Source organism: Onychomys torridus, chromosome 2 (genome assembly GCF_903995425.1).
Source record: "Onychomys torridus chromosome 2, mOncTor1.1, whole genome shotgun sequence".
NCBI classification, from domain to species: Eukaryota; Metazoa; Chordata; class Mammalia; order Rodentia; family Cricetidae; genus Onychomys; species Onychomys torridus.
Window position 1 is genome coordinate 42,885,304 of NC_050444.1, and position 27,979 is coordinate 42,913,282.

The 27,979-nt window shown below is 41.0% G+C and overlaps 1 protein-coding gene across 2 annotated transcripts in view; it reads right to left on the reverse strand.

The window, feature by feature from the left end:
- Positions 1-18,991: 18,991 nt before the first annotated feature.
- Nkain3 (sodium/potassium transporting ATPase interacting 3) overlaps positions 18,992-27,979 on the reverse strand; it is a 638,504-nt gene continuing 629,516 nt past the window's right edge. For both annotated transcript variants that reach the window (XM_036178915.1, XM_036178916.1), the window contains one exon: positions 18,992-19,282. In XM_036178915.1, coding sequence (XP_036034808.1) covers positions 19,229-19,282 — 54 coding nt within the window. In that variant the 3' untranslated portion in view covers positions 18,992-19,228. The remainder of the gene's footprint in view (positions 19,283-27,979) is intronic.

Here is a 27,979-nt window from a genome sequence, read left to right on the forward strand (position 1 = left end):
CAGGCGAGGTGCAGGGCCCACTCTCCCCAAGTGCTGTAGTAGGTGAGGGGCAGAGCCAGTTCTCCCGCTCTTGTTCTCACAAAGCCAGCTCTTTTACAAGCTGCAGGTGACAAAGGGTGAGGAGGAGGGCATCTTTCTCTCACCCATGCACCCATGGCAGACAGGGGAGAGGGCCAGGGTCTGCTCTCCTGCTCTTAGGGCTGGCTCACCTGCACCCCCACCAACAGGGTCAGCTTTACTGTGTTGCCCACTCTCTGTAGCCAGTGAGGGGCAGGACCAGCTCTCCCACTCTCATGACCTCAGGGCCAGCTCTCCCATCTGCCACAGACAGTGAAGGGTCAGGCCAGATACTGTTTGTTTTCTAAGCCTTAACTCACCCAGCCCTTACTCTGCAGTCATTTGAAATACACTCCCAAGGAGGACAGGGGACCCGTATCTGAAATAGCTACTGAGATTAAGCATGCAACAGATGCCTGTGCCACACCCATCTAATTGAGGCTTATTGGTTTAATCACAGAGTTACATAGCCATTTGCTTCCCCTGGGCTCTGATGGGCTAAGCATCTGTGTAACTATGTCCCTTCATGTCCTTAAGGATGGAGATGTACTCATGTAAATGCCAATTGCAGGAAGTTTCTCACATTCATCAAACATGCTCTTTACTGTATTCTTATTCTGAATTTGACTACTTGAAGTAAAACTTCACAGAATCATCAAAGTTTCACTTCAATATTAAGATGCAGAATATCAAATTTAATGGCTTTTAGTTAATGCCCCAATGCCATTGGCTTAATTTTGTATTTTCAGCTACTTTGGCTTTTTGCTCTTCTGAGCTGTAGCCAAGCTGAAAAAAATGGTAAGAAGGCAGGGTTTGCCTGTGAAAAATATTCTAACCTTTCCTAGTAAAAGAAAAAAACAAAACAAAACAAACAAAAAACCCTCACTACCCCTTTCTAGTGGGTACCTAGGAAAGACTCTTCCCTTGTGGGTGGAGGGATGGTGGAATACAGGGCTCTTCCACTTTTTCTGGGCAGTGCCTTAAGCAAACTGGCTTCAAGGTCAGAACCCTTCCCCCAAATGTAACAGCACAAAAGGAGGAGCTGTGGCTCTTCTCCAGTGGGCTATGGAGGGGTTCAGGTGATCCTCTTTGAAACCCCTTAATGCTGTGCAATAAAAATCAAAGTAGATACTCTGCTTGCCAGACTATCCTTCTAAGAACACTGAGTTCTGTATTTGCAGCCTCCAATCATTGACTGGCAAACAGGTGTGTGTGTGCTGGGGGTGGGGCATGAGAAGCATGTTGTCCTGTGGAATGGCAGAGGAAGAAAATATAGGGAAGTATCAAGGGTGGGATGGGTGTGGAAATGGTAAGGTTTGTGGAAGTCTTCTCCTGATTCCAGGGTCTGGCTTGTCTGCTTTCCATGGATTTTTCTCTCTTTGCAATCAAATATTCGGTTTCTATGATAGATCAGAAAATCCTGACTGATAAAAGTCAATTATTTATAAATGGTGTCAATGAATCAAGAGCAGAATTCATGACTGGTGGGCCTGGGAACCAGAATAACATGGTGTTAATTGAGAATGGTGACCACATAATACAGAAAGCATAGAAATGGGAGGGGGGAGTAAATGTAGAGAAGAAAAGCAAGAGAGAGAAAGGAGATCAGGGAGCAAGGGTGGGGCGTGAGACATGACATCGCTCTTTTCTCTCTTCACTTTGCAACCAGGACTACAACCCAAGAAAACCATTTCTATCAGTTTTCATTTCCCAGGACACACTGTCCTTAAAGATGTATTCAATCAGAGTTCTAAAAGGATTTCAGGAACTGGAGACATGCCATCATCTTCTATTTCTCATCAACAAAATGACAAGGCCAGCCTCAAGCACCATTAATGCCAGGCTTTCTCATTAGAGACCTTTAATAAAACTCTTACAGGAGATGGCAGCTTTATAGGAGAGGCATTGTGAAAGCTCACTTAATGAAGTCACTTTGACACAATCTGGAGGCAGAAATGTCTTTTGTGACTGAATTTCCATATCAACTAAAGTCAAATTCTTATGCATCACTGTGAGATGACCAAGAGTGTCCTTTGTTGTGTGTTGGTACCATTGCGTCAGTTTGGATGACTTACAGGGAGGAAGAAAATTAAATTTAATTTCTGCTTTAGTAAGAGGAAGAATGCAGACTCTATATTCTTTGCCAAGTATTCTGTTTCTTAAAGGTGCATGAAGCAGGATGCATTGGTACTGGCTTTTTATCCGTGCTCTAGGAAACAGGAAGATTTCAAGTTCAAGGCCATCTTGAGCTGCAGATGGAAACACTGTCTTTAAGACAAATAAACAAACAAGACAAATAAACAGGAAATACATCCAAGTCTTAGTATTTACTAGTGTTTTTTTTTTCCCTGAACAAACAGGCACCATTGCAGGTGACTCAATTTACCCAGTCCTGATTAAGACCTAATGCATGGGAAGAGAGTTGGGTTGCAACCCATGTGGCATGAAAGCTGAAGGGGTTTGTCTACTTGAGAAAAGTGAACCCAGTGAGATTGGAACATGGAGAGTGAGAGAGGACAAATAGAGCAACGCATAATGAACACAAAGGTATGAAAATGCCAGAATGATACCCACTGCTTTGTATCCTAATTGAAAAAAAATAGTAATAAAACTAATTCATGCCGATGGTTTCTGCTCAACAGCCCTTGACTTGTGCCACAAACAAGGCTTCTGAACACAGAAGACTCTTCTCAGTTCCTGAGACATGCCCTCCTACTTTTTTACCATGCAGCCTCACACTCGTCCGAAGGTATCTTCCAAGGTTATCTGCACCACTGATTGCTCAGCCTTCAGGTCTCAGCTCAGTGGTCTACTCTCATAGAAGAGTTTTATGGCCACTCTGGAAGGCAGGCCTGTCCTCCATCCCACCACATCCATTTCCTCTATCAAATTGTTCAGCTCACCTTTCACAGCACTGATTTCTTAAAAATCAGTGAACTGATTTTTTTAAAAATTAATCTATCCTTTGACAGTTTCATACACGTGTTGTATAATACACTCTAGCCACATTCATCCCTCTATTCTTTCTTATTTCCTGTTATCCTCACAGCCACCTCTCCTTTTACTAAGTTCCCATCCCACTTTCAAGTCTTTATTTGGTTGTTGGTTTAGCCTTGTGACCCATTATTAGATTTCACCAAGGTTGAACATGGGAGCATGGGTATGGAACTGTCTGCCAGATCATGGTTAACTCCCCAGTAGCTGTGTCATCAAAGACAATGACTGTCTCTCCCTCACGAGCCCTCAATTGTCAATAGCTGCCCTGAACAGGGCTTGGCCCCAGGAACTCCTTCCCACCTATCACTGAGTGTGCATGGGTTTCCTGAAGACTCCATGCAGTTAATGTGAGCTCATGTGTGTCTTACTATGTCATAATCATAAGACAGCATGTCCTGGTTTTCTCCGCCTCTTCCATGATGTTTTCTGAGCCTTGGAAAGGGTGATAGGAGTGGTCCAAAGTGAATTAATTTTAATACATTTACTAATTTGTACCACATTTACATTTTTCTTGTGATTATTGCCCACTTAACTTCTATCACATAATTCCTTTAACTTTTTATGACACTATCATCAAAATTCATTCCATTTATCTATCTATCTATCTATCTATCTATCTATCTATCTATCTATCTATCTATCTAAAACTTGGAACATTCCAGGGAAACAGCATGCCATTCCTACACAGGAGCCATATTAATCTTTCCTTCATTGTTCCAATTTTTAAATCTGACCTGCTGGGCTGGACAAAGAAACTTTTGTTGCATTTACTGGTTTGTTTCAAGTTTGCATTGAAAAATAAATATGTAACTGGTATCTCAACGTCTTGTCCTCCCTAAACAGAAAATCAAATGTAAGATCTGTCTGAGTGACTCAAAATGATCCCCCAGCCCAGCATAGTGCCTGGAATATTATGAAGATCCGATAATTATTTATTAAAATGTTGACTATGTAGAAGTGCAGGTGGGACCAGAGTTCTTAGTGAAGTTGGAGAATATTAGAGAAAGAGAGAGGTGTCAGAAGACAAAATGAGTTATTAGGAAAATAAAAGAGAGCAGATTTTATAAATTATTATCTATGAATTTAGTGAAAATCCCAAGAAAATTGCTAACATATAACATATAATATGTTACAGAATCAATGACAGACTTTGGAGCTAATATGACAGAACACAGAACACCTTAGACCAGAAAATTAGCATTTTTCATAGCATTAATATATTAGCCTTCACTAGAGAGATCAGAAGGATAATGAGCCTGGGCTTCAGAAGGGCCCTCTACCTACTGTCATGTACATCCTTATTCCAAGGACTCACTGGGTCCTGCCTCATGTGAATTATATGATAGTTTGAGAATAATTATTTATTAACTCTTTCTGGATATAAAATCTTGAAAATTTTGTGTATCTCATAAGTCTGAAAATAATAATTGCTAAGTTGGTTCTTTAGAAATTAGTATTCAGATGTTATGTATGTTCAGAATTTAGGATGATATATTGTTTTCATCTGTTTTGTGTTTCTATAAGAGTGTGCCACAGACCACGGAATTTATAAAGCATGGGGATTTATTTTTTATAATTCTTATAGTTATTTCTTGAGGGTAGTAGCTGGTGAGACCTACTTGCTATGTTGTCACATGGCTGATGGCATGTGAGACAGAGCACACTAGGGTAATATATATTTGGGCATTTTGTATTAACTGTAGAAAACAATAGGTTTCATCACAATATTTTCATACACGTATACTTTCTCATATTCAGGGGACCATTATACTCCAATCTTGCCCTTATAATAAACCTGCTTCTTCTTTGTGAAGGCAGGCCTCTTATGACCTGACCATTGCACAGAAGAGCCACCTCTCAATATGATGCTATAGGGTTGACTTTTGAATATATTGCCTTCAGGGGACAAGTTAAGTGATGGGAAGAATTATAGTCATGTAAGGATGAGAGAGGAGGGTGATGTTGGATAAAATCCAAGCAGGGGCCCAGGATGGAATAGGGGAACAGCTATTCATTCAGACTGTGCCAGGCCCTGGAAGACCTCAGACACCACACTGGAGAGCTTTAATCTAGTCCTTGTTTCTGTTCCATTTTAACTCTTGAGGACTTTCCCTATCCTTGGATGTGAAGCTCAGGTGACCTTGAAACTCATGTTGACCCTTCTGCAGCATCTTCCCAAGTGCTGTGAAGATCATCATGTATCACCATGTTGGGCATCTACTCCAACTTTTCAAGCAAACAAAGCTCAGCTTTGTTTAGTAATTAGCATTGCTTTACCAGGTACAGGAACATGCACCTGTCTTCCCACCCACAGATGTCTGAGATGGAAGATTCCCTTCTGTCCAAGAATTTAGGACCAGCCTGGGAAACCAGTGAGTCCCTCTCTTGAAGTGTGTGTGTGTGTGCGTGTGTGCGTGTGTGTGTGTGTGTGTGTGTGTGTGTGTGTGTGTGTGTGTGTGTGTGTGTGTTTGGGACACTTGACGTACCATTAGAAGGGCATTTAATGTAGAGATGATGAGACCCAGAACTGAAGAAGAGGTTGTAGGGTTCGAGAGTGTGAGCTAAGAGATGAGAAATACTGTTAAAGCTTTTTTGACTTAGGCCAAAAAAAAAAAAAAAAAAAAAAGGAACAATGAAAGAATGAAGAAATTATATGACAGTTTGTGGTTTAAACACATAGCCTTGATAGAGTATAGGAATAGTTAATATCATTACTATCTGTCTAACTAGACACAAGAATTTACATGCCCAGTCAAGAGAAACTCAATATAATAATTTAAATTGGTCTTTATTTTGTTTTGAAATAGATTGATGCTTTGAGATTAGACTATATTTTAGTCTTTGATCAATGGAGATAGGGACACAGTATTTATGATTTTTATATTGTCATGTTTATGTTGTCAAGGGAATGTCATTGTGTTAGTCAGCCTTCTGCTATTGTAATAAATACCTGAAACAAATTAGCTGACAAGAAGAGAGAGGATACTCTGGCTCACAGTTGTGGAGCTCATAACTCCTTGGCTTCATGACTCTTATGCTCCTAGTAAGGCAAAGCATCCTGGTGGAGAGCAGGTAGTGAAACAAAAAGCCAGTAGCTTGTAGTAAAACAAGAAGAAATAAAGAGGGGTCATGTTATCTCCTCAAGGGAGCAATTCTAGTAACCCAAGGTCCCCCTTCCCAACCAGGCTTCATCTACTACAGTCTCTACTACCTTGCTGTGGTTCATGGGCTGCAGATTTATCATTTAACTCATGGACTTGAGGGAACATTTAAGATCCACTCTGTAGCATCACTAAAACAAGCTTTCCCATTTTTAATAAAGTTACAGAACCGCAGGAACACCACAAAGGCAATACAGGAGGTTCCCATGCACTGTGACCGCCCTCTTCCTTTTACCTGAGGGTGATGAACTCAGGGTCAAGAATGGCAGTCGCTTCAAGGGTGACTCAATCTGTTTCTAGGGGTGGAATCCCAGCGTGGGTGACTCAACATGCATTTAACACTCTTTTCCATCTGGGAGATTATGCTGCTGGTAACGGGTTATTGCTCCCTGGTTTGGCTGCGTGGAAGACATTTTGTGGGACTTGACTCAAACAGTGAAGAAGTTAAAGAGTAGGTGACAGGAGTTCCAGCCACGCTCCCATGATCGCACATGCCCCTTCAGGACACTTAGTCATTTCTTTCTAGTCATTTCCGGGTCATACGTCCTACACAACCCGTGCGCTGCATGGTCATGTAAATCGTGTGCGTGGCATGACCATGTGATCTGTGCACATGCGTGTAGTAGCCATGTGGGCTTGTGTGCGCATGTGCGGGGTGGTCCTTTAAGGGCCCCAGTCTCCCCGCTTCTCTCCCTCACGTGTCCCTTCAGCAGGCCTGAACACATCTATCCCTTTTCCCTTTCTCAATAAAACTCCTGCTAGTGGGTTCTGTCTGTGTTTCATGACTTTTCCTTGCAGGGTAAGAGTGCGCTAAAAACCATCAGTAGGTGTCATAGGACCAACATGGTGACAGACAGGGAAGGAGGAGAGGCCTGGCCAAGAGAGAACTCTGTGTGACTCTCAGCACACTGGGCCCCGAGGCCTACTTTCAGGCATTTCTTTCCTGTGCTAATTAGGTATAATTAGTTAGTTATAAGGCTTTACTTGGTGTGGAGATAAAATGAGAGTCCTAGTTTCTGTTTTGGGAGAGGTAGCCTGGAGTGAACTGTAGAGGCTGGAGGCTGAGTTGATTGTAGGCTGAGAAGCCAGCTTAGCCACGTCTAATGGCAAGTCAGTTGAGTGGGTTGGCAGTACTTCCAAGTCTTCTGGGCTTTTTGGAAAAGGGACTGTGTCTTTCACTGCTTGTGAAATGTAAGTATAAACTCTTGCTCTGAAGAACGCAGGAACACTCAGGATGCATGTTTGTCCAAGCTTTCTTTTACTAATACACAAGACGGAGAAGCATGCCTCTTTGAAAGGTCCAGGAGCACAGGTCTTGAATTTTGGAATATTTATATTTTCACAATGAAATTAGGGATAAACTCTAAGACTAAACACAGCATTCCTTTGTTTTATATGCCCAAGAAGTAATTTTATACATATGCATATTACTCATTTTACACATGAGCCAAAGTTTCATGGTTTGGAATTTTGGACCTGTGGTATCATGTCAGTGCTCAAAAAGTGTTAAATTTTGGATTTGGGAATTCAGGATGTTGAGCTCATATTACAAAGAAATGCATTAAAAATAACATTCACCTTTTTCAATGTACATCTTTATTCATGGTTGAAAATAATAGCTTATTACATCTAACTTGTAAACTTATTCAGAATCAATGTGTTCGGAGAGACATAAAAATGTATGAATTTTCTATTAAATGATAGGTTCTGATGACAGGTATATGCACAAAAATGTAAAAAGTAATTATGAAAACATGACGTATCACCAGTATATGTAAGAAAAAAAAGACGCATTTCCCCACAGGCTACCAATAGTATACAGGACGATTCTTGATAGAGTTCAGTTATTTTCATTTAATTCATTTGGTAGCTCAAGATATGATAGAAAAGATACTGATATACAGTGAAGTCACTTCACAGTGTTACATGACAGTAGAAACTCCTATTAATACAAAATATCACTTGAGTTTTACATAGAGTTCCAGTGCCAAGTTTGAGTGACATCTTGGCCAGCAAGCAATCTGAGAACTATTAAAGACTGATTTAAAAACAAATATTTCTGCTGGTAAAAGTCTTGATGGTTTAAAAGCAACCAGAAGTCGACAGAGGTGCTGTGTCCTACCCTTTGACCAGCAGACACAGTGAGCCGCTCAGGGTGCTTCCGTTTCTTTCCATAAGATGGCAGAGTTGGTTTAACAAAGGCAAGAACAATCACGTTGTCTATCACAGTGACAAAAGAAGGTTTAGAGTCATTCCTGCTTCTTCAGCAGTACTCTGCCCTCATCAACAGTCCTAATAGTACCCAGTTTGTCAGAAATAACAACAAAGGAACAGCTGTGTGAACCCCCAAGTATACCAGGGTTCCCTGAGGACCCTCTCTGAGCACTGCTTTTATCCTCAGACAGTTCTCTCACACGTAGTTGTCTTTGCTGGGTTTCTTCCATACCCAATCACACCAGGTCCTGTGGCAGCATGGGCAGATCATCACAGAGGTAACCAGAGGGTATCTGTGTGTGGCTGAGGTAAGTATAATAGTCTGAACTGTCAGCAGCTGCAGAATGGCCTACTTTAATGACAACTCAGGAGTGTGGTGGGCTGCCTTGGCTTATGTGATAGGGGTGACTATGGTTCTCAGATCTGTTCCTAGAGTTTTGAGGTACAGGGCACCTATTTTCAAATGTGGCACACACATGCTCAGAGGAGCAGATGGCTCTGACCTCAGTGTCTTGAGCATCACAGAGTGAGCTAGTGGTGTCTCAGAGGCTGAGCTCTGGAAAGGAAGATAATAAACTTCTTGAGGAAAAATTGGACATTTGATTATTTTTCATTGCTTTCCCTTGGGCTGGGGGGCTTCTTTCACAAGCAGATTATTATGACGTGTTTGTTGAGAGAATCCCAAGGCAGCAAAGGAAGGCTGCATTTGGGCTGACTATCATCTTTGCTCATCAGAGCTCGGCCTCTGTGGGAAGGGGAGTCCTCATACCTTCTGTGGGGCCCAGGTATTCTCGAATGCTATTTGCTCGAGCCTTTGTAGATTAATATGTCTTCTTGTGCTTAGACTGTGTGCTCCCCGTGCTCAGACTCTGCTGTTATTCTGCATTATTTCTCTCACACCTGAACAGTGCCTCTCACATGTGAGGTGCTCTGCAGGAGTGCTTTGAAGAAATGGCAGCAGCCACAGCTTGTCACCACAGCTTACAGGACGTGGCTTGAAGGAGTTCATGGAATCTTGTGTCCATTAGTGTATGCTGTTGGATTGACAAATGTGCTTAAGTATGGCAGAAACCCACAATAAAATTTCCCCGTCAGTAGTAGTTTCTGGGGCATCAGCTTCGTATACCAAAGGGCAGATCTGACTAATCCAGGAATGAGATGTATGCCTCAGTGAACAGCTGTCAATGGATTTTCTTTTACCAATTAATGATGGACTAAAAAATAGGACAGGAAGCAAGGCTGTTTTAGTGACTGTAAGCCAGAACTCTTGAACTGCAGGGTGAGAGTATGCCAGATGAATGCGGCATGCTTTGGGGAACCTTTTCTATGAAATATTCCAGGACTTTGAGAAGTCTGTGCCTCAGAAAGCTGGCTATTGCACCGAAAGAGACAATTTGGTAACTAGCAGATAAAGGAATATTTATCACAGGGGATGACTCCTAGGAACTTAAATCTTGAAAATTAAATTTCCCTCCACCCCAGATATTTTCTCACCATGTTATGGCTCTTATGTGGGGCATGCGTGGGAGATGTCTGGGGTATTAATTATTCCATGATCTTTATCTAAGTGTCTTTCTCTTAGTAATTTTTGGAAAGGAGTCTGACCAAATAAAATTTTCATTAAACTATCTGTATCAGAGGATGTTTATAACCCTGGGTCCACCTCATGCTCTGGGCATAGCATGTTGCAAATAGCAATGCAACCCTCAGGAAGTATAGATAATGAAGGTCTGCGTGGTCAGCAGACCAAAGGAGGGCATCTTATTCAGAAGAAAGCAATAACGATAGTGAGTGTAAGAGAGGCAAAAGAGAGGTAGCTTGAAAAGGAAGTGCCCACTCTTAGTTCACACAGACAGGATTTTAACTAACATCTGGATTTGTCATAGTGGGAGCGAAACACTGCTTTGTGAAGCTATGCACTCTTGTCTGTAGACTTCCGTTACAGTAATTTTTACCTCAGTGTGTCCACACACCAGTGACTCAGCTTCTTATGTTACTTTTCTCCCCTGTGTTCTTCCACAGGCAGTGTTTGAAATGGTTGCCAGTATTTTCGCATATTTTATGCAATGGCTACTTTTTATGTTTTCTGTTCCTAACCTGTTATGCGCTTGACAATGATTTTATTAAGATGAATCTGAAGTGGGATTTAATTAAGAGTAATACATCCTATTGTTGGGTGAGCTTCCCTATGAAGAGAACTCAAGAGTTTCAGAATGTGGAATATGCAAAAACCTACTGGGAGTGCCAGGGACCTTTTTGTCAGTCTTTTGCTCCTTGGCTCTGCTATGTATGCAGGAGGTTGCTAGGCAGCGGAGCTCTTGTTGGTCATATGTAAGAACGCTCAGAAAAATCGACAGTCAGAGATTTCTCATTGTGCAGCCCCGGAGTTCGCAGTGGGGCTCTCACCTATGAAGCATGAGAAGCTGCTTCGTTGTCTGTGTCAGGCGTTTCTCTCTAGGAACTGATGCAGGCATTAATTCTAATTTTCTTCACTTCAGAGTTTCCCTTGAGGATCTGAAAGTGTTTTGAAGTGTTCACACCCACATTTCCCTTGAGTTATGTGAAAGGAAAAAAAAAAAGTAACGTCTACATCTTTCAAAGAAAACTAAGCATGTTCTTATTACAATTATTACTGATGCTAATAATACTCTGGGTTTGTACCAGCATCTGTCACATGGCAGCCCAGATCTGCAGCTGAACTTTTAACGGAAACTCCATTTTCTTAAAGGTTTTGTGTAATTATTATGCAGCCCCTTAGTTAAGGGTATGGAAATGCAAGGTTTTCATGGAAGGAAATCAAGGAAGGTAGATGGCTACCGGCCCTGAAACAAATGAGAAAAAAGGAAACAGGACTAGAACCTGCTGAACCCACTGCCCGAACCTCCTACTTTAATAAGGATCTAGCCAAAGCAGCCCCTGAAGGCCTGTGATCACACAGGGCATTTCACAGCCAGTGGAGGGACTTTGATCTCTGGGTCTGTTTCAGGCAGTTTGATGTCTGTCATCAATACCTTTCTTTGTGACATTAAAAAGTCTAACAGTTGTCACCTGATGTTTTAAATCCATTACATAAAGCAAGTGGCTTAAAAGCAATAAAGTGAACTAACAAGTTCTGCTTGTCCTCTAGAAACAAGCTAAGTAAGCCACAAGACTTGTGCTGAGTTCTAGTCTTAAAGATAGTTAACTTGCAGGCTGAACATGGTGGCACCTGCCTTTAATCCCAGCACTCGGGAGGCAGAGGCAGGTGGATGGGTCTCTGTGAGTTCCATGCCATTCCTAAGACCCTGCCTCAAACAAATGAAGATATTTACCTTACTACTTCTTACACTCTACTCTGCTTAAAGCACCAAGCCCAGAGAATGGTGGAATCTTAAAAGCATGATAAAGATGAAAAGCTACATGAGAATCCAAATAAATGCCTATACATATTGGATAGATAAATGAATTGAATAATGAAAGTTTATAATAATAAAAACCCCAGGCAATGCAAAGAAAAGCCTGTAGGCTACAATGTAGGTATTGATGAGGAAAATGGAAAGCTGGTTAATATTCGCAGCAATATCTGTTTGTATTATCAACATCTGAGTTCAGTAGTAATAATTATGTTCACTGGGCTCTGACATTCATATATGAGTGCAGGTGGTCTTCATAAACCATTGTAAATCTGCAGTTAGTGAGTTTGCTTTTCATTTAGATAGAAATAAGAAATAAAAGTGTTCCTCTTTCATTAAAGAGGCTTATGAGGGATGGAAATGTAAAGAAGGCCAAAGAGTAATTTTAAGCAATTTATTAGCACACTAACTTCCTCAGGACCTGTCATGCAACCGTTGAAGGCAAGCTATCTGCATGCTGGCTCGTAAAACATAGTGTGCAGGTTGTTCAGAGCACACAAAATTGTGCTTAAGCTATAAGCGAAAAAGCAGGTACAGCAAGTCCAAGCTGGTCTGTGTTGTGGAAAGTAAAAAACAGAGACTGGTGGTCTGAGATTTCTTCTGATTTTTCCCTGAGAAGACAAAAGTGAAGTCAGGAAAAAAACAAAAAAACCAAAAAACCAAAACCAAAACCAAATCCTCTGGCTAATAACTCTGGTAAGAGAACAGCAGGGAGAGACAGGTGACACAGAGCAGGCCAACAGCAGGTGGTCTACAACTTGAATGATGGGGGTTATACAGACTTGCATCACATGTCACCACAGAACAGCTGACCAGAAAAGCCTGGTCACTAGGAACTCCACAGAAGGTAGCTGTGGAATGAATGCAGAGGAGACAGGCTGAGGATGCTGTGAGCAGCCTCAGCAGCCTCCTCCTCAACCAGGCTCAAGGAGATACCACAGGTCTTTTCAATGCTATGAGTTCAGCTTGCGGAGAAAGAGCATGCTCTCATGGGGGTGTGTACCTGAGCGCCAGAGCCTGCAAAGGCCAAAAGAGGGAATAGGATCCTCTGGAGCTGGAATTAAAGGCAGTTGTGAGCCGCCCGATGTGGATGCTAGGAACTTGGGTTCTGTGCAAGAGCAGCAGACAAGCAGTTCACACTTAACCAGGGATCCATATCCCCAGCCCTTTTTGCTTACATTAAAACAAAAAAATATATATTTATCTTGCTGGCCCTCAACTTCTGGGCTCTAGCAATCCTCCTGCCCCAGGCTTTTGAGTGCTGGACTCCAGCTATCTGATACTCAAGCCCAGTTCACCTAATCATTTTTAAATTATCTGTCATGTCAGCTACATTTGGAAACATTTTATGCTCAGAGAGAATATGTTGGCACTTTTCAGCGACTAAAATAACTTCCTAGAGTACTGTGGAATAAGCAGTACTTGGAACTAGTCCAGGAAGAAGATACAATAAAGTTTTAAATTTTTCTCAATTGTAAGTTTCTTAAGAATAATGTATTTTTCAAGAAAAGAAAGTGAAGAGAAAGGCAGGCTAACTTTGAAAAGTTGTATTTTTTATTTAATTTTTTCCACTTTAATTCTTGTAGTGCTGGTAATTGAATCTAGAGTCTTGGATTCAGTGCTAGTCATGTGCTCCACCACTGAAAAAACATTGCAGCCACCTTTTTAAACTTTAAACTTCTACAACAATGACTACTTTTTCTTTTTTCTTCTTTTAGTCCTCTTCCTCTCTCCCTGTTCCTCTTCCTCTTTCTTTTCTTCCTCTCCCTCTTTTAACTTTTGTGACAGACTCCCACTAGGCTGCCTAGGCTGTTCTTGAGTTTGTGTTCATTCAGTCTCAGCCTCCCACGAAGTAGAGGTTAGAGGCCTGTGCCACCATGCTTGGCTGAGCTCAACTTTAGCAGAAAGAAATCATCAGCATACAAATGATCATATATTCTCAGTTACCTGTCCTGACCCACTTTCCTAAGCACTATATACTATTGAATCAAATAGAATAAAATAAGGACATTGTTGATCAGTTCCAAAGAGTTTGTGGAACAGAGTGGGACTGTTTTTCAGTGGAAGGTCTAACCTGTTAATGCTGTTCTGGGTAGACTGAGCCCTGTATTGGAATGGCTCTTCAAATTAGAGTCATTTCCAAGAGCAGGAAAATCAAAATACATTCTGCAGAATTAAGAAAACAGGATGATCTAGTATCATACATTATGAGATTGAAATAGGAACAATAGACCTTGCAGGTTAAGGTTTCTGTTTGCAGTTAAAGAGTAAATTCCTACGTTAACTCCTTGCAAGTTAAGGTTTCTATTTGTAATTAAGAATAAGTTTCTGTTTCTTAGGTCTGATGTAAACTGCCAAACATGTTTTACAACCTCCACTAAACTTGTGACCCCATTCCCATTCCTGACCCTTGTTCCTTTCCTTTCACTGTGTTTTTCTAACACTATATAACAACCCACTCTCTCACCCCTGTGAACATCTTATCTCTCCTATAAAAAGCACCTCAAGAGGCCAGCAGGGGCTCCTCTCCCAAATCCTGACTTAGGATGAGACAGCCAACTGGTCAGTCCTGAGTGCACCCCAAAATACAGCTAGCTTTAATGGGACAATTATGGATTTAGTATTTTCTCTTGGTGTTTCTCAGATTAAACATTAGGTTTTCTTTGTGACCATAAAGACCAGATAAAAAAGTAAGACGTAGACTTTGTTTGTTTGTTTGTTTGTTTTTTGTTTTTCGAGACAGGGTTTCTCTGTGTAGCTTTTTGCCTTTCCTAGATTTTGCTCTGTAGACCAGGCTGGCCTTGAACTCACAAAGATCTGCCTGCCTCTGCCTCCCAAGTGCTGGGATTAAAGGCGTGTGCCACCACTGGCCACAGAAGTAGAAATTTTTATTGCATGGAGCTGATGATGATATCTTTCATAATACTGGAAAGTATATGCCTCTTTTTAAAAATAATTTATAACAATTAAGAAATCAAGACTTCCATTTCAACAAGATTATATTCTTGAAGTGAATGGAAGAGACTGCTCAATATTCTTCTATATGTGTTTACTGTTCTTAGTTTCAGATGGATACAATGTCACCTAGAATATAGGCTCTAGTGCCCAGCTTTCGTTGATGCAAAGTTTTGGGTAGATCAAACTTTGACAAATGATGTATGTAAGTAGGAATTCTATACAGTTAGCTTTTGAGACTTGTCCTTAAGAAAAAAAAAAATCCACCATTCTTTGTGACTTTCTGTGCTCCTTGGCTAGACTTAGGAAAGATGTAAGCTTCTGCAAGCATTTTGAATGTTGTTATGATTTGAGAATGGCAGCGACACAGGATGAAACAAGGAGAGGTCAAGATCTCTAGGAAGTCCACGTGCTGGTCTCTCCGTAGTTTGAGAATAAGGGGAGGAATAGGCAGCTGTGTTAGTTAGGCCACGGTCTTTTTGTTGTTAGTGTTGGTTGGTTAGTGGTCATTTACAGTTCAACATGGTTCTCTATAAAAGCAAATTCTATGGGGAAAACCACCCAAGTTATCAATTTCTTTAGACTAGTTCTTTTCAGCTCTGAAGAGAAAGGGGAAAGTGTGCTCTTGGTGGAAAATAATCCAGTGTTTTCACTCAGTCAAAACAAACAAAACCATTTGACCAACCAAGCAAAAGTGAGGTAAGGACCAGCCCTGTCCAAATCCAGGGGAAGTACTTTTCTATTTGGATTCTTTCATCCTAATTCTCTCTCTGCTCTTCCTTTTTGTTCTTTCTCCTCCCTTTCTTCTTTTATTCTTTTAACTTATCTCTCAAGTTCAAGCCAAGCATAGTTTATATTCTTTGAATATTTCATTTTTAAATATTTAGCATTTAATAGGATTCATGCCCTTTATATGAATTCAAGTTCAAAGAAAATGATTAATTCTCTGTGGGTACCATTCCCCCCTTCCCCCAATCCCAGTTTTTAAGGGGACTTATCCAAAGCCTTGAAGAAGTGGCAATTTCTCTAAACTTTTTTTTTTTCAGGCAGAAAAGAGATGCTACTCATAAAAAACATGCAAAAGTTTTCCACTTTTGAGATTCCCCCCCCACTTTTAAAACATTTTTTTTTTAAATGTTTAAAATGTAACCACTCCCTTTCCACATGGAACACTATTTAGTCACAGAAGAAGTCTTGCCATTCGTTTTACTTTTGGTCTTAATTTTCAGTCTTATTTGTAACAAATATTTAAACTTGACTTTTGGACACGTTAAAAGACTCCATAACTCCAAAATATTACAGGCCATTTGTATATTGAGGGAATACTTTTTAAGTTCAGAAATTTAAGGTCTCTGTGTCTTTAAGACAGGTGGGCATGTGTGAGCTCAACAATGGTGCCAGAAGTTTAACAGATGCTGAAGCCAGGGCCACACCAGAAGTCAGAGTCCTCTTACTGATGGTTATCAACACAGAGGCAAGAGAAGCCAGGTCTCCGGAGCCCAGCAGCACCACTTAGTGGCCACCTGCAAAGACCCAAGTTTTGTATCATGTCATTGGGCAGTGGCTTTGCTTACGGCTTAGGGCATTCACTATCATATTAATGCTATGCTGGAGTTAGTTCATTAGCATATAAATATCTGTCTTGGTTGTAACTGAGCTGCCTGTGGCCAGTCCATAACACATCACTTATTTATATTTTTTCCTACTTTACTCAGCCTCCCTTGGAAAGAGCGCAGATACTGTTTTGGTCTAAGACATCAAGTCAGAACACCTTAATTCTAATCAACTGTAAAGTTCCTCCATAAAGTTCTTTATGAAAGTGACTCACAGTGGTAAGTATTTTTTTTAAAACTTCTCACCCAGGGTGTTTAGCATAGTGAGACCATCTTGGGAATGTCATTTTAAAAATTAAGGTCTGTTTAATCTTGGCAAGATTCTAATTTTCAGAGATTAAAAGTGCAATTTTGGTTTTTATTTGTTACTCGATTTAGCAGTCATGATGTTTTCTTTTGTCTTCACAACGTACATTTTATTTGATTCTAATGGAGACAAATTTCTCCTATCAGGAGTGTGCTGTTCATTGGATGAAGCAAGTAGGCAGCACGTTGCCATATCTTGTCAGGTTCAGCTACTCAAAGATAGCTCCCTCTCTTCTTACTTAGGTCTGTAGGGACAGCAAGACTCCTGGTTTTTTTTTTTTTTTTTTCTCAGAAGGAATAAGGAAATGAGTTAATATTTCTCTAGAACAAGGTGCCAAGTTGTCTTCTAAACAAGAGACAAATTTTGGAGAAGTGTGGAGACAAGTTTCTTTTGCTTTGGAGACACATCCTCTCCCTCTAGATGGCAGGTGGAAGGGAGGCTAAGATCCGGGGACACTTTCTCTCATTTTTTATCTGAGGTGGACTGCTCTAGGCACAGGACACTTGTGCCTGACAATCCTCTCATCCTTTCATCTGTCTCCTGCCTGAATTTTGCTGGCTTTGGGCCATGACTGGCCAGGCTTGGTGCCAAGGTGGTCCCGAGAGAAGACTTGGGCTTTGTATCATTCTTCCACTCCCTGTCCTGGGCTCCTGCTCTCCCAGTTGCAGAATTGTAGTTTGATGGCACCATCTTTCAGGTTCCAAGAGCTCCTTCTCATTTAGAATCAAAATTTATTCTGTAGGATAGAACTCAGTGAATGTCAGTGTCAGCTGACTGAAAGGATACAACCTAGTGGACATGAACTTAGAGGCATTAGGGCAGAGATGATTGCAATTCTGATCATTAGCAGACTCATGAAATTTATGTACATAAGAGGAAGAAGGGGGAACAGAGAGACTTCCACAAACGTACAAAAATTTACAACAATTCCAGTGTTTTATGGGTGTCTTAGAGATATATGAGTCACATTGGACCATCTCTGGAGCAAACAGTGAACAGACAGAACTTTGACAGAGAGAAAACTCATTCTCATGCGTATACAAAAGGAGTCAAATGGATTTTCACATGGGAACTAATGGAGAGACAGAAAAACATTGACATGAGACAAGCACCTGCCTTAGATCGTGAGCAGTTAATTAGCAATGCAGTTAAACTTCAGCATTGAGAACCAACTCAGGTTTTAGGTATCCATTTGGCCATGTCACAATGTCCAGATATTTAGTGAAAACCGGATGAGATTAACATTTAGATCAGTAGACTAACTCAGGCACACTGCAGTTTATAATGTGGTACGTTTATAATGGGGGTTGATGGCATCATTGGTGACTGAGGGAAAAGGGGGCACTAAGGATGTTTTCTAAAGTGTCAGACATGTTATGAATTATGATTGAAACACTGGTAATTCAGTTTGTCCATTTCTCAAAATTAGTTACATTGTATCCTTAAAATCTATGCATTTCACCATGTGTACATTTTGCTTAAATTTAAAAAGCCCTACATTTGTTTTATTATTTTTCAAGATAGACCTTTCTTTTTCCTTAGAAAATTGGGTTTCCAACATATTTTTTTTTTTTTTGGTTCTTGCAATGAATGGAAAAGTGAAAAATTGATGAACCTCAAACATAAATATTTTCTTGACAGGTTTCTATAGAGAATTCCATAGGATTTGAATGTTCCCTTTGAATATCCTAAAAGTTTCTGGCTAGAGATTTATGGTTGTGATTTCTATCCTGCAGCACTTGAGCTGTATGTTTAGGTCTGACATCAGTGTTGGGAGTGAAACAGAGAGCAGGAAATATGAGCCTCAGAGACAGCCCAGCTCCCTCCACTGGGGAAGGGCCTCCACTAATCATTTCTCATCTTTTGTACTCACAACACATATAACATCAGAATATTGCAAGCACAAGATATGCATGAATCTGGAATTTAGATCGCCATAATATGGCTGTGGAGTCTTCAGAAATTGAGAACAAGGGACTCCACGTTTTGTCTGTGTCTGGTGCTGTTTAAACAGTGATCCAGGCTTAGATTGAAAACTGAATCCTGCTTTTGTGTGAGCTGCCACAGGTCTACCCTTGTGTCTGATGCCCACAGGCAATGTCTGTTTACACAAACCCATTAGCCCAGCAGGGTTCAGCAGCCTGGATATCACACTCACCTCAGCACCACAGACAGTCTCCTTAGAAATGACTTTGAGAAAATTTTCACAGGTTCTTTTTTTCATTTTGCATGCCTCAAGTTAAATATTGTAAACAAAAAAATTAAAAACCATTTTTTCTTTCTTCTTTTTTTTTTTGTTTTGTTTTGTTTTTACAATTTACAAGTGCTCATGTAAGAAGAAGATGACTAAAAAAAACACCCACCCAAACACCCAGAACGCATCTAGCAAACAAGGCTAATGTTACACACAGGCTGAGACCAAAGACCTTGCAGCTCCCTGTTCGCTGGCCCGCAGGGGTTGCAGTCCTGCCGTCTGGGAGGAAGGTGACGCTGTAGGATCCCCAGTGCCAGAGGCCAGTGGTTCTTTGTTCCCTAACTCAAGTCCAGGAGCCGCATTTCAGAGTCAATGTCATTACTTATTTCGACCTGAAAAAGAAAAATATGAATTGCTTTAAAGAACTTCAATGCTGATAAACGAAAGCCTGTCCTTTTCTCCAGGCCTTTTGAAATGCAAAGCAGTTTAGGGTGGACCCGCTGCTGTCTGACTAAAAGCAGCAAGCCAGGCAGAAGGCTCAGCTCCCCTGCTTCCCGATCAAGCTCCTGGCAATGACAATGAGGATGCGGAGGCGGCCTGACAGCCACAAGATTGTGGGATGAAGTGGACTCACAGTCTCAGAGGAGAAGGCACTATACATCCCCACTTTACTAGCCACACCCCCATAGCCTCCTCCTAAATAGACTGTTAACCGGCGTCTTGGTCTGAGACAAATCATGGACAGACCCGGCTCCCTCACAAACAGCCTGGCCTGGAATGCAGAACATTATGGCCTTGGCCACCATGCCCAAATATTTAGTGAAAAAAAAAAAAAAAGCCTATGCCTGGCAGTGTCCTTTAGATGAGATTAACATCTAAATCAATAGATCAAGTAAATTATATTTTGCCCCACAGTGTGGGTGAACCTCGTGGGATCAGTTAAAAAGCCTCACCACAGACAAAGCGATGTTTACTGAGGAACCGGAGATTCTTTCTCCAGATCATTGGCAGCATTGACTTATCCTTACTCTTCCATCTCCCAGCCTCATCTGCAGACTGTGAACCTGCCGGGCTCCATGACTGCATGAGCCAGTTTCTTAACATCCTACCAACTCTCCTCTCTCTTTTTCTCCTCCGTCTCTTCTCCCCCTCCCTGCTTCACCTACTTCTCCATCTTCTTCCTCTCCATCTCCAGTAGCTCCCCTCCATGGGACCGATGTAAATTGTACTTCTCTGGCAAACTGGAGTACTACAGCTCTCCTGTGTTACTCTGTTGTCCCCATTTCGAGCAGGCCCTGCACATTCCTTCTTTTGCGGCCTTTGGCATGCGAGGATCTGAATGACGAGTCCATGGACCAAGTCCATTTCAGCACAGTACCTGAGTAGCCTGCACCTAGTAAAAGCTAGCAGGGCATGTTAGCTCTCTCCATTTCTCTCCTGTGAAGCCTTACCTGGTCTAAATGGTACTCTCCTTTGACAGACTGGTGGAAACTGGCCTCTGAGCACTTCTACCGGTACTCAGCCTTGCGGAGGAAAGTTTATCCTGTTACAAGAACTACAGAGCGCGCTACAGCTCCGTGAGCAGCTCCTGGCCCTTAGCGCCATTGACTACCCTGTTCCTCTCAGTGGTTTTCCCTTCCAAAATAATCATGACCATCATAGTAATGGAGGCTGTTTCACACTAATTTCACATCCCTGTCTAGAAACTTCTCTTCCATTAGCTCAATTCAGTGACTCTATGGCTTGGAACGGACTTTTCAGTCATAATTTGAAATAGTTAGAAAAACTCCAATTTGCTATCCTTTCCTTTCCCTTTTTCCCTTTTCCCTTTTTCTCCTTCCCCCTTTCCCCCTTTCCCCTTTTTCCTTTTTCTTTCCCCTTCCCTTCCCTTTCCATTTTTTCCTTCCTTCCTTCCTTCCTTCCTTCCTTCCTCCCTCCCTCCCTCCCTCCCTCCCTCCCTCTCTGTCTCTCTGTCTCTCTCTGTCTCTCTCCCTGTCTCTGTCTCTCTGTCTCTGTCTCTGTCTCTCTCTGTCTCTCTCTCTCTCTCTCTCTCTCTCTGTCTCTCTCTCTCTCTCTCTCTCTCTCTCTCTCTCTCTCTCTCTCTTTGTTGGTGCCTCTCTTTCCCCTGCAAACGGTGTTTCCCTCAGTACACCTCGGAAGGGCCCTGGTCCTCTGGTCCTGCAGCGTTTGCTTCGTGTTTCTGTGTTTCTGCTTCCCTGGAGTCTGAATGGCAAGCCGCTAAATCTAATCCTTTCCCTCTGCATTTTATCAGGGATTTCCACGGAGAGAGAAAGAGATGCAATTATAAAAATGGAATTTAATACGTTCACACCGTCTTACGTTAGCAGGAAGAGTGCTTCTAAAGATTGTTTCTCTGTGAACACGTGACGCTGGTCTCAGTGAGGTGGATTAAAGCAGATGCGCTACTGTCTAGTATGTGAGAGTCGAGGACGCCACTGCATAGCCCTGCCTAACTGGCCCAGCAACCAAGTGCAGAGGCCAGCAGCACAACCTGCCTGACTGTAAGCATTAGTCTGCCTCCTTGTCTGCTTTTACCTAGTCTCCATCACCACAGTTCTTAACAATGTTTAATGTAGATTTCACATCTCTATTTCTCTAACCATCTAGAAATGTTTCATTAGAGTAGATTTGCTGAAATGATAACTTACATTATATTTGACCATTATGTCTCCTCAAGCTATTTTAAATATTAACAATTTCTCATAATTAAATTTTTCTTACTTTGTTATGAACATCCAGATTTGGCTCATTCTACTATAATAGTAGTTCAAGGTCAGGCCTGACTTTACAAACAGGCACCTTGTAGGTGTTGGTATGTGTTTCCCACATGGCACATCTAAGAACACAGAGCATCTGGTAGTCCAGAATTTAATATTATGCATGAGCAATAGGTCTATGTACTGATTTTGGATCCTTAAAGTCGTGCTACCTCCAACTCCCTGCTTTTAAGTAGGTACAGAAAGTTCAGCAATGGCTTGATGAACCCTGCTCGAAAGGAAGAGATCAAGTAGATGAGAAGATGCCAGTTCAAAGTGTCGCTGGGTACATATTCCTGCTAGCTTTGCAGAGATTTCGTTTTCTGTTTGTTTTCTAAGTTTCTTGGTGTTACATCTGGTGTGTGTGTGTGTGTGTGTGTGTGTGTGTGTGTGTGTGTGTGTGGTCTGCCCTTGCTTCTGTTCTTTTCAATGTCTTGTTTTGTTTTGCTTTTATAGCCTTGAGATTTTTAATGTGAATACAATTGCAGATGGTGGAGGCAGAGGAAGATTCTTACCAATTGTCTTCTGACCTCCACATGTCTGTCATAGCACACAAGCAACACACACACACACACACACACACACAAACACACGTTAAATTACTTTTAAAAGAGAAATGATAGTGTGGCATGAGTGGAAACTTTATTCTTGCCCTAAAGTGCCTTGTAGATGGATAAATAAGTTAAAAATGGTTGTGACTAGAAATCTGAACTTGTAACAGTAAGGTATGGCCTTGTATCTGCAGCAGCATGGTAATTCCTTCAGATGGGTGGATTGAAAGAAAATGGCCTCCAAAGGGAGCGGCACAATTAAGAGGTGTGGCCTTGTTGGAGGAAGTGTGTCACTGTGGGGGCCGGCTTTGAGGTCTCTTTTCTCAAGCTTCACTCAGTCAGTCAAGCTTCACTCAGTGACAGTCAGTCTACTTTCTGTTGCCTGGAAGATGTAGCCCTCTCAGCTTCAGGACCACATCTACCTTCATGCCATCGTGCTCCCTGTCATGATGATGATAATAGACTAAACCTCTGTAATTGTAAGTGAGCCACCCAATTAAATGTTTTTCTTTATAAGAGTTGCTGTGGTCATGGTGTCTTTTCACAGCAGTAGAAACCCTAACTAAGACAGGTGGGAACTGGGTTTTACAAAGTTCTAGGAGCAGAGAATGAGGTTGCATTTTACAATGTCATATGGAAGGTTGATGGAGTCCCCAGAGAGAATAGGATAGCTGACTGACCTTCAGTTGCAGTGACCACATTGAACTCTTTTACATCTGCAGTGTTGATGACATCCTTCCTTTCCAGTGAGGACAAGGGTACATAGCCTATTATAATGATGAAACCAATCTACATCCAAACTCATCTTTTCACACAATGGCTACATGGTTGCATATGCTCTTACAGTAGTCCTAACATTGTGTAACCACTTCATATACTCAGCGAGAAAGTCATCAACTGCCAGTGAGAAGCAAAGAGCTGCCAAACCAGAGAGAGCAAGGAGCTGGGATGCAGTGATTCTTGTGCTAAGGTATGCATACAGGGAATCTGCATGAGCGTGTTGCAGTTGTAGTGCCCTTGAGATGGTCCCCAAAGGTTGATATCTCTCAATGTGTCTTCCATTTCCAAGGGCTGATGGTGGCTCTCAGTGAGTGGGATGCCATGCTTAGCAATGGGAAGAGTGAGATAATCATCACTAGGAGCAGTTCTCAGTTAAGAGTATTCTGTGGGTCTCGGGACAGTGCAAACAGATTTTACACAGCTCAACACACTCTCTTGGTAAATATTGAACCATGAAAGCCCATCAGGAACAAATGTAGACAACATAAGACAGTTGCCATTTATTCATCTTTAGTCTCTTCTAGCCACTGTTGCTCACAGTTAGCTACTGAAAGTTCTTCTTCTTTAATTGTATTTTCATTGCTTAAAGCAATATTAAATTAAAATATATTATGGTCATATTCTTCTCCTCTCCCAAGTCCTGACAGGTCCTCCTTCCCTCCCTACCCACCCAACTTAAATTCTTTTTCAAACAAACAAAAACCCAATATCACAAAACCCCCCAAAATCAAGAAAACAAAATAAAACACCATCACAAAAGAGGGGAAAAACACAAAACCCAAACCAAAAACAATAAAGAAATCCCAAACAAAACTGTAACTAAATAAAAACACCAAAAACCTATAGAGTCCATTATATTTTGATCAACTACTGCTGAACATGAAGCCTTCCCTGAAGTGGCTGTCATACCCAATGTCACTCTGTTGGAGAAAACTAATTTTCCCTCTCCCAGCAGGTATAAATGTCAGTTAGTTGTTAACCTTTACCCTAGTGGCTATGTTTTCATTCATTCATTTAAAAAAATAACAAAATAAAATATAATAAGATAAAACAAAAACTATAACACTGAAGTTGGACAAGACAAACAAAAGGAAAGAAAAGAGCCCAACAGAAGGCACAAGAATCAGTGAATCACTCATTACCGAACTCAGGGATCACATAAAAACACTAAATTGGAAGGCACAATATATAGAAAGGACCTGGTGCAGACCTCTGCAGACCCTGTGCATGCTGCTTCGGTCTCTGTGAGTTCATATGAGTTTTGCTCATGTTGTTTGTAGGGTTTTGCTTTCTTGATGTCCTCCATCCCCTCTGGCTCTAAACACTTTCTGCCTGCTCTTTTGTGGGGTTCCCAGGGACCTGAGAGAGAGATTTGATGGGGACACCCCATTTAGGGCTGAGTCCCTCTCTTTCTCTCTCTCTCTCTCTCCCCCATATGCTGGTTTTCTGTATTTGTTCCCATCTGCTGCAGGAGGCAGCTTCTTTGATGATGACTGAGCAAGGCACTGATCTATGAATATGGCAGAATGTCATTTTACTGTTACTTTTCTTTCTTAGAATCATAGTATTTGATTCTACACCAGGTCACTGGGCTATCTAATCTTTGGTTCTTGGTCACCCAAGCAGTGTTGGGTATTGATTGATTCCATCTCATGGAATAGGCCCTAAGTCAAATCAGTTATTCATTGGTTACTCCCACAAGCTCTGTGCCACCATTGCACTAGCATACCTTGCAGGTAATAAAGGGTTTGTGGCTGGCTTGGTGCTTACATTTGCCTTTTGATAGTGTGCAGAGTTCCTTGTGTACCACAGACACTGGAAAGTAGGAATGAAGGCTCTACATAGGCACAGACTTGACATCTCCATGTTCAGTGAGTATTATAGGTGTTGTCTTCAGTAATGGGGTATTTCTGCCAGTTTGTGGAGAGCAGCCTACAGTCCTGGCAACAGCCTGGGTTGTTTGGGAATTCCTGAGAGGTCCCTTTGGAGAACAACTCAGTTAGATGCAACCCATTCCTGAAACTGAAAGCTTTGTTTGGTGACAACAGAGGTCCAGCTGGGACTCTGTTTCCATCATTATTGGCAATTTCATTTAGATAACCTTCACATGTATATAATTTAGGAAGTTTCTACTGTATTAGGTTTCCATACGACCCTTTCAATGCCCCTTAATTTTAGGTGTCTCTCCTTATATTCCCTCTCACAACCTCTTCTCCCCTCCTTCTCCTCGTCACTTGATACTCCCATTACAGGCCTCCCTTAAATATGTATCTGTTTATTCTGTTTCTGTTTTCTAATAAGGTCAGTCTGTTCTCTTTAGTCTCTTACTCTACACCTAGCCTCTCCGCTTCTATGGAGTGTAGCTTGGTTATCACTGACTTAACAGCTAGTATTCACGTATAAGTGAATACATACCATATGCCAGTTTCTCTTTCTTGGTCTGGGTTACTTCACTCAGGATGATTTTTTCTAGTTCTATCATTTACCTGGAAATAGCATGATGTCATTTTTTAAAGAGCTGAGTAATATTCCATTGGGTAATATAACACATTTTCTTTATCCATCCTTCTGTTGAGGGACATCTAGGTTGTTTCCGATTTCTGGCCCTTACAAATAGAGCAGTAAAGAACATGGTTGAGTGTCCTTGTGGGAAGAGGAAGCATCCCTTGGGTATATGTCCAGGAGTGGTATCACTGGATCCTGAGGTAAATCTATTCCCATGTTGCTGTTGAACCACCACACTGATTTCCATAGTGGCTATAATAGTTTGTACTCCCATTCACAGTATATGAGTGTTCCCCTTACTCCACATCCCTCCAGCATGAGCTGTCATGTCTGTTACTGATCTTAGCTATTTTGACAAGTGTAAGATGAAATCTCAAAGTAGTTTTGATTTACATTTCCCTGATTGCTAAGGATGTTGAACATTTCTTTAAGTGTTTCTCAGGTATTTGCATTTCCTCTATTGAGAATTCTGTTTAGATCTGTACCCCAGTTTTAAATTGGGTTATTTGTTTTCTTGATATCTATCTAGTTTTCTGAGTTCTTTATATATTCTGGGTACTAGCCCTCTATCAGATGTGGAGTTAATAAAAATCCTTTCCCATTCTGTAGGCTGCTGCTTTGTCCAAATAATGTTTTTCCTTGTGGTGCAGAAACTTCTCAGTTCATAGGGTCCATTTACTAAATGTTGATCCTAGTGCCTGAGCTAATTGTGTTCTGTTCAGGAAGTCTTCTCCTGTGTCAATGAGTTCAAGGGTATTTCCTACTTTCTCTTCTATCAGGTTCAGTGTATCTGGTTTTATGTTCAGGTTTTTGACATATTTAGAGTTGAGTATTATTCAAGGTGATACGAGTGGGTTTATTTGGATTCTTCTACGTGCAGCCATCCCGTTTGACCAGCACCATTCATTGAAGATGCTTTCTTTTTTCCAGTGTCTATTTTTGGACTTTTTATCAAAAGTTGGGTAGCCACAGGAATGAGGATTTATGTCTGGCTCTTCAATTTGATTCTGTTGATTGATGTATCCATTTTTGTGCCAATACCATGCTGTTTTTTATTACTATAGCTTTGTGGTACAACTTGAAATCAAGGATGGCGCTTACCTCCATAAGTTCTTTTATTATTTAGGATTGTTTTAGGTATCCTTTTTTTGGGGGGGGGGGAGGGAATGCATGGGTGTGTGTTTCCATGTGAAATTGAAAACTATCCTTTCAAGATCTATGAAGAATTGCATTGGAATTTTGATGGGGATTGCAGTGAAACTGTAGATTACTTTTGGTAGCAATGGCCATTTTTACTATGCTCCATCTTCTGATATCTTCTTCAATGACTTGAAGGTTTTATCATACAAGCCTTTCATTTCTTTGATTAGGGATATTCCAAGATATTTTATATTATTTGAGGCCACTGTAAAAGGTTTCTTTGATTTGTTTCCCTGATTTTTTTTCACAGACCATTAGTCATTTGTAAACAGAAGGGATACTGATTTTTGTGAGTTCATTTTGAATCCAGCCACTTTGCTGAAAGTGTGTATCAGTTGTAAGAGTTTCCTTGTGAAATTTTTTTTGGGTCATGTATGTATACTATGATATCATCTGCAAATAAAGATACCTTGACTTCTTCCTTTACAATTTGTATCCCATTCATCTCCTTCAGTTGTCTTATTGGTCTAGCTGAGACTTCAACATACCATATTGGAGAGGTATAGAAAGAGTGGACAGCCTTGTCTTGTTCTTAATTTTAGTGGAATGATTTGAGTTTCTCTTCACTTAAGTTGAGGATGGCTATGGGCTTGCTGTAGACTACCTTTGTTACACTGAGGTATGCTCCTTGTATTCCCGATCTCTCCAGGCTTTGATCACAAAGGGGTGTTGGATTTTGTCAAAAGCATTTTAGTCATCTAATAAGATGATCATGTATTTTTTTTTTGTCTTTTAGTTTGTTTATAAGATAAATTACATTTTTTGATTTACTTATGTTAACCAACCCTGCAACTCTGGGATGAAGTCTACTTGATTATGGTGCATAATCTTTTTTTTATTTATTTTTTATTGGGTTTGATAGTATTTTATTGAATATTTTTTCATCTATGTTCATAAGGGAAAGTGGATTGAATTCTCTTTCTTTTTTGGGTCTTTGTGTGGTTTGGGTATAAGAGTAACTGTTGCCTTGTAAAACAATATGGACAATGTTCCTTTTGTTTCAATTTCCTGGAATGATTTAAGCAGTATTGGCATTAAGTGTCCTTTAGAAGTCTGGTAGAATTCTGAAATAAAACCATCTGACTCTGGCCTTTTTTTGATCAGGAGACTTTTCAAGACTACTTCTATTTTACTAGGGGCTATCAGCTCATGTAAGTTGCTTACCTGATTTTGATTTAACTTTGGTTAAGTGGTAAGTACTGAGAACACCATCCATTTCTTTTAGATACTCTAATCGATGGAGTACAGGTTTTTATACCATGTCTTTATAATTCTC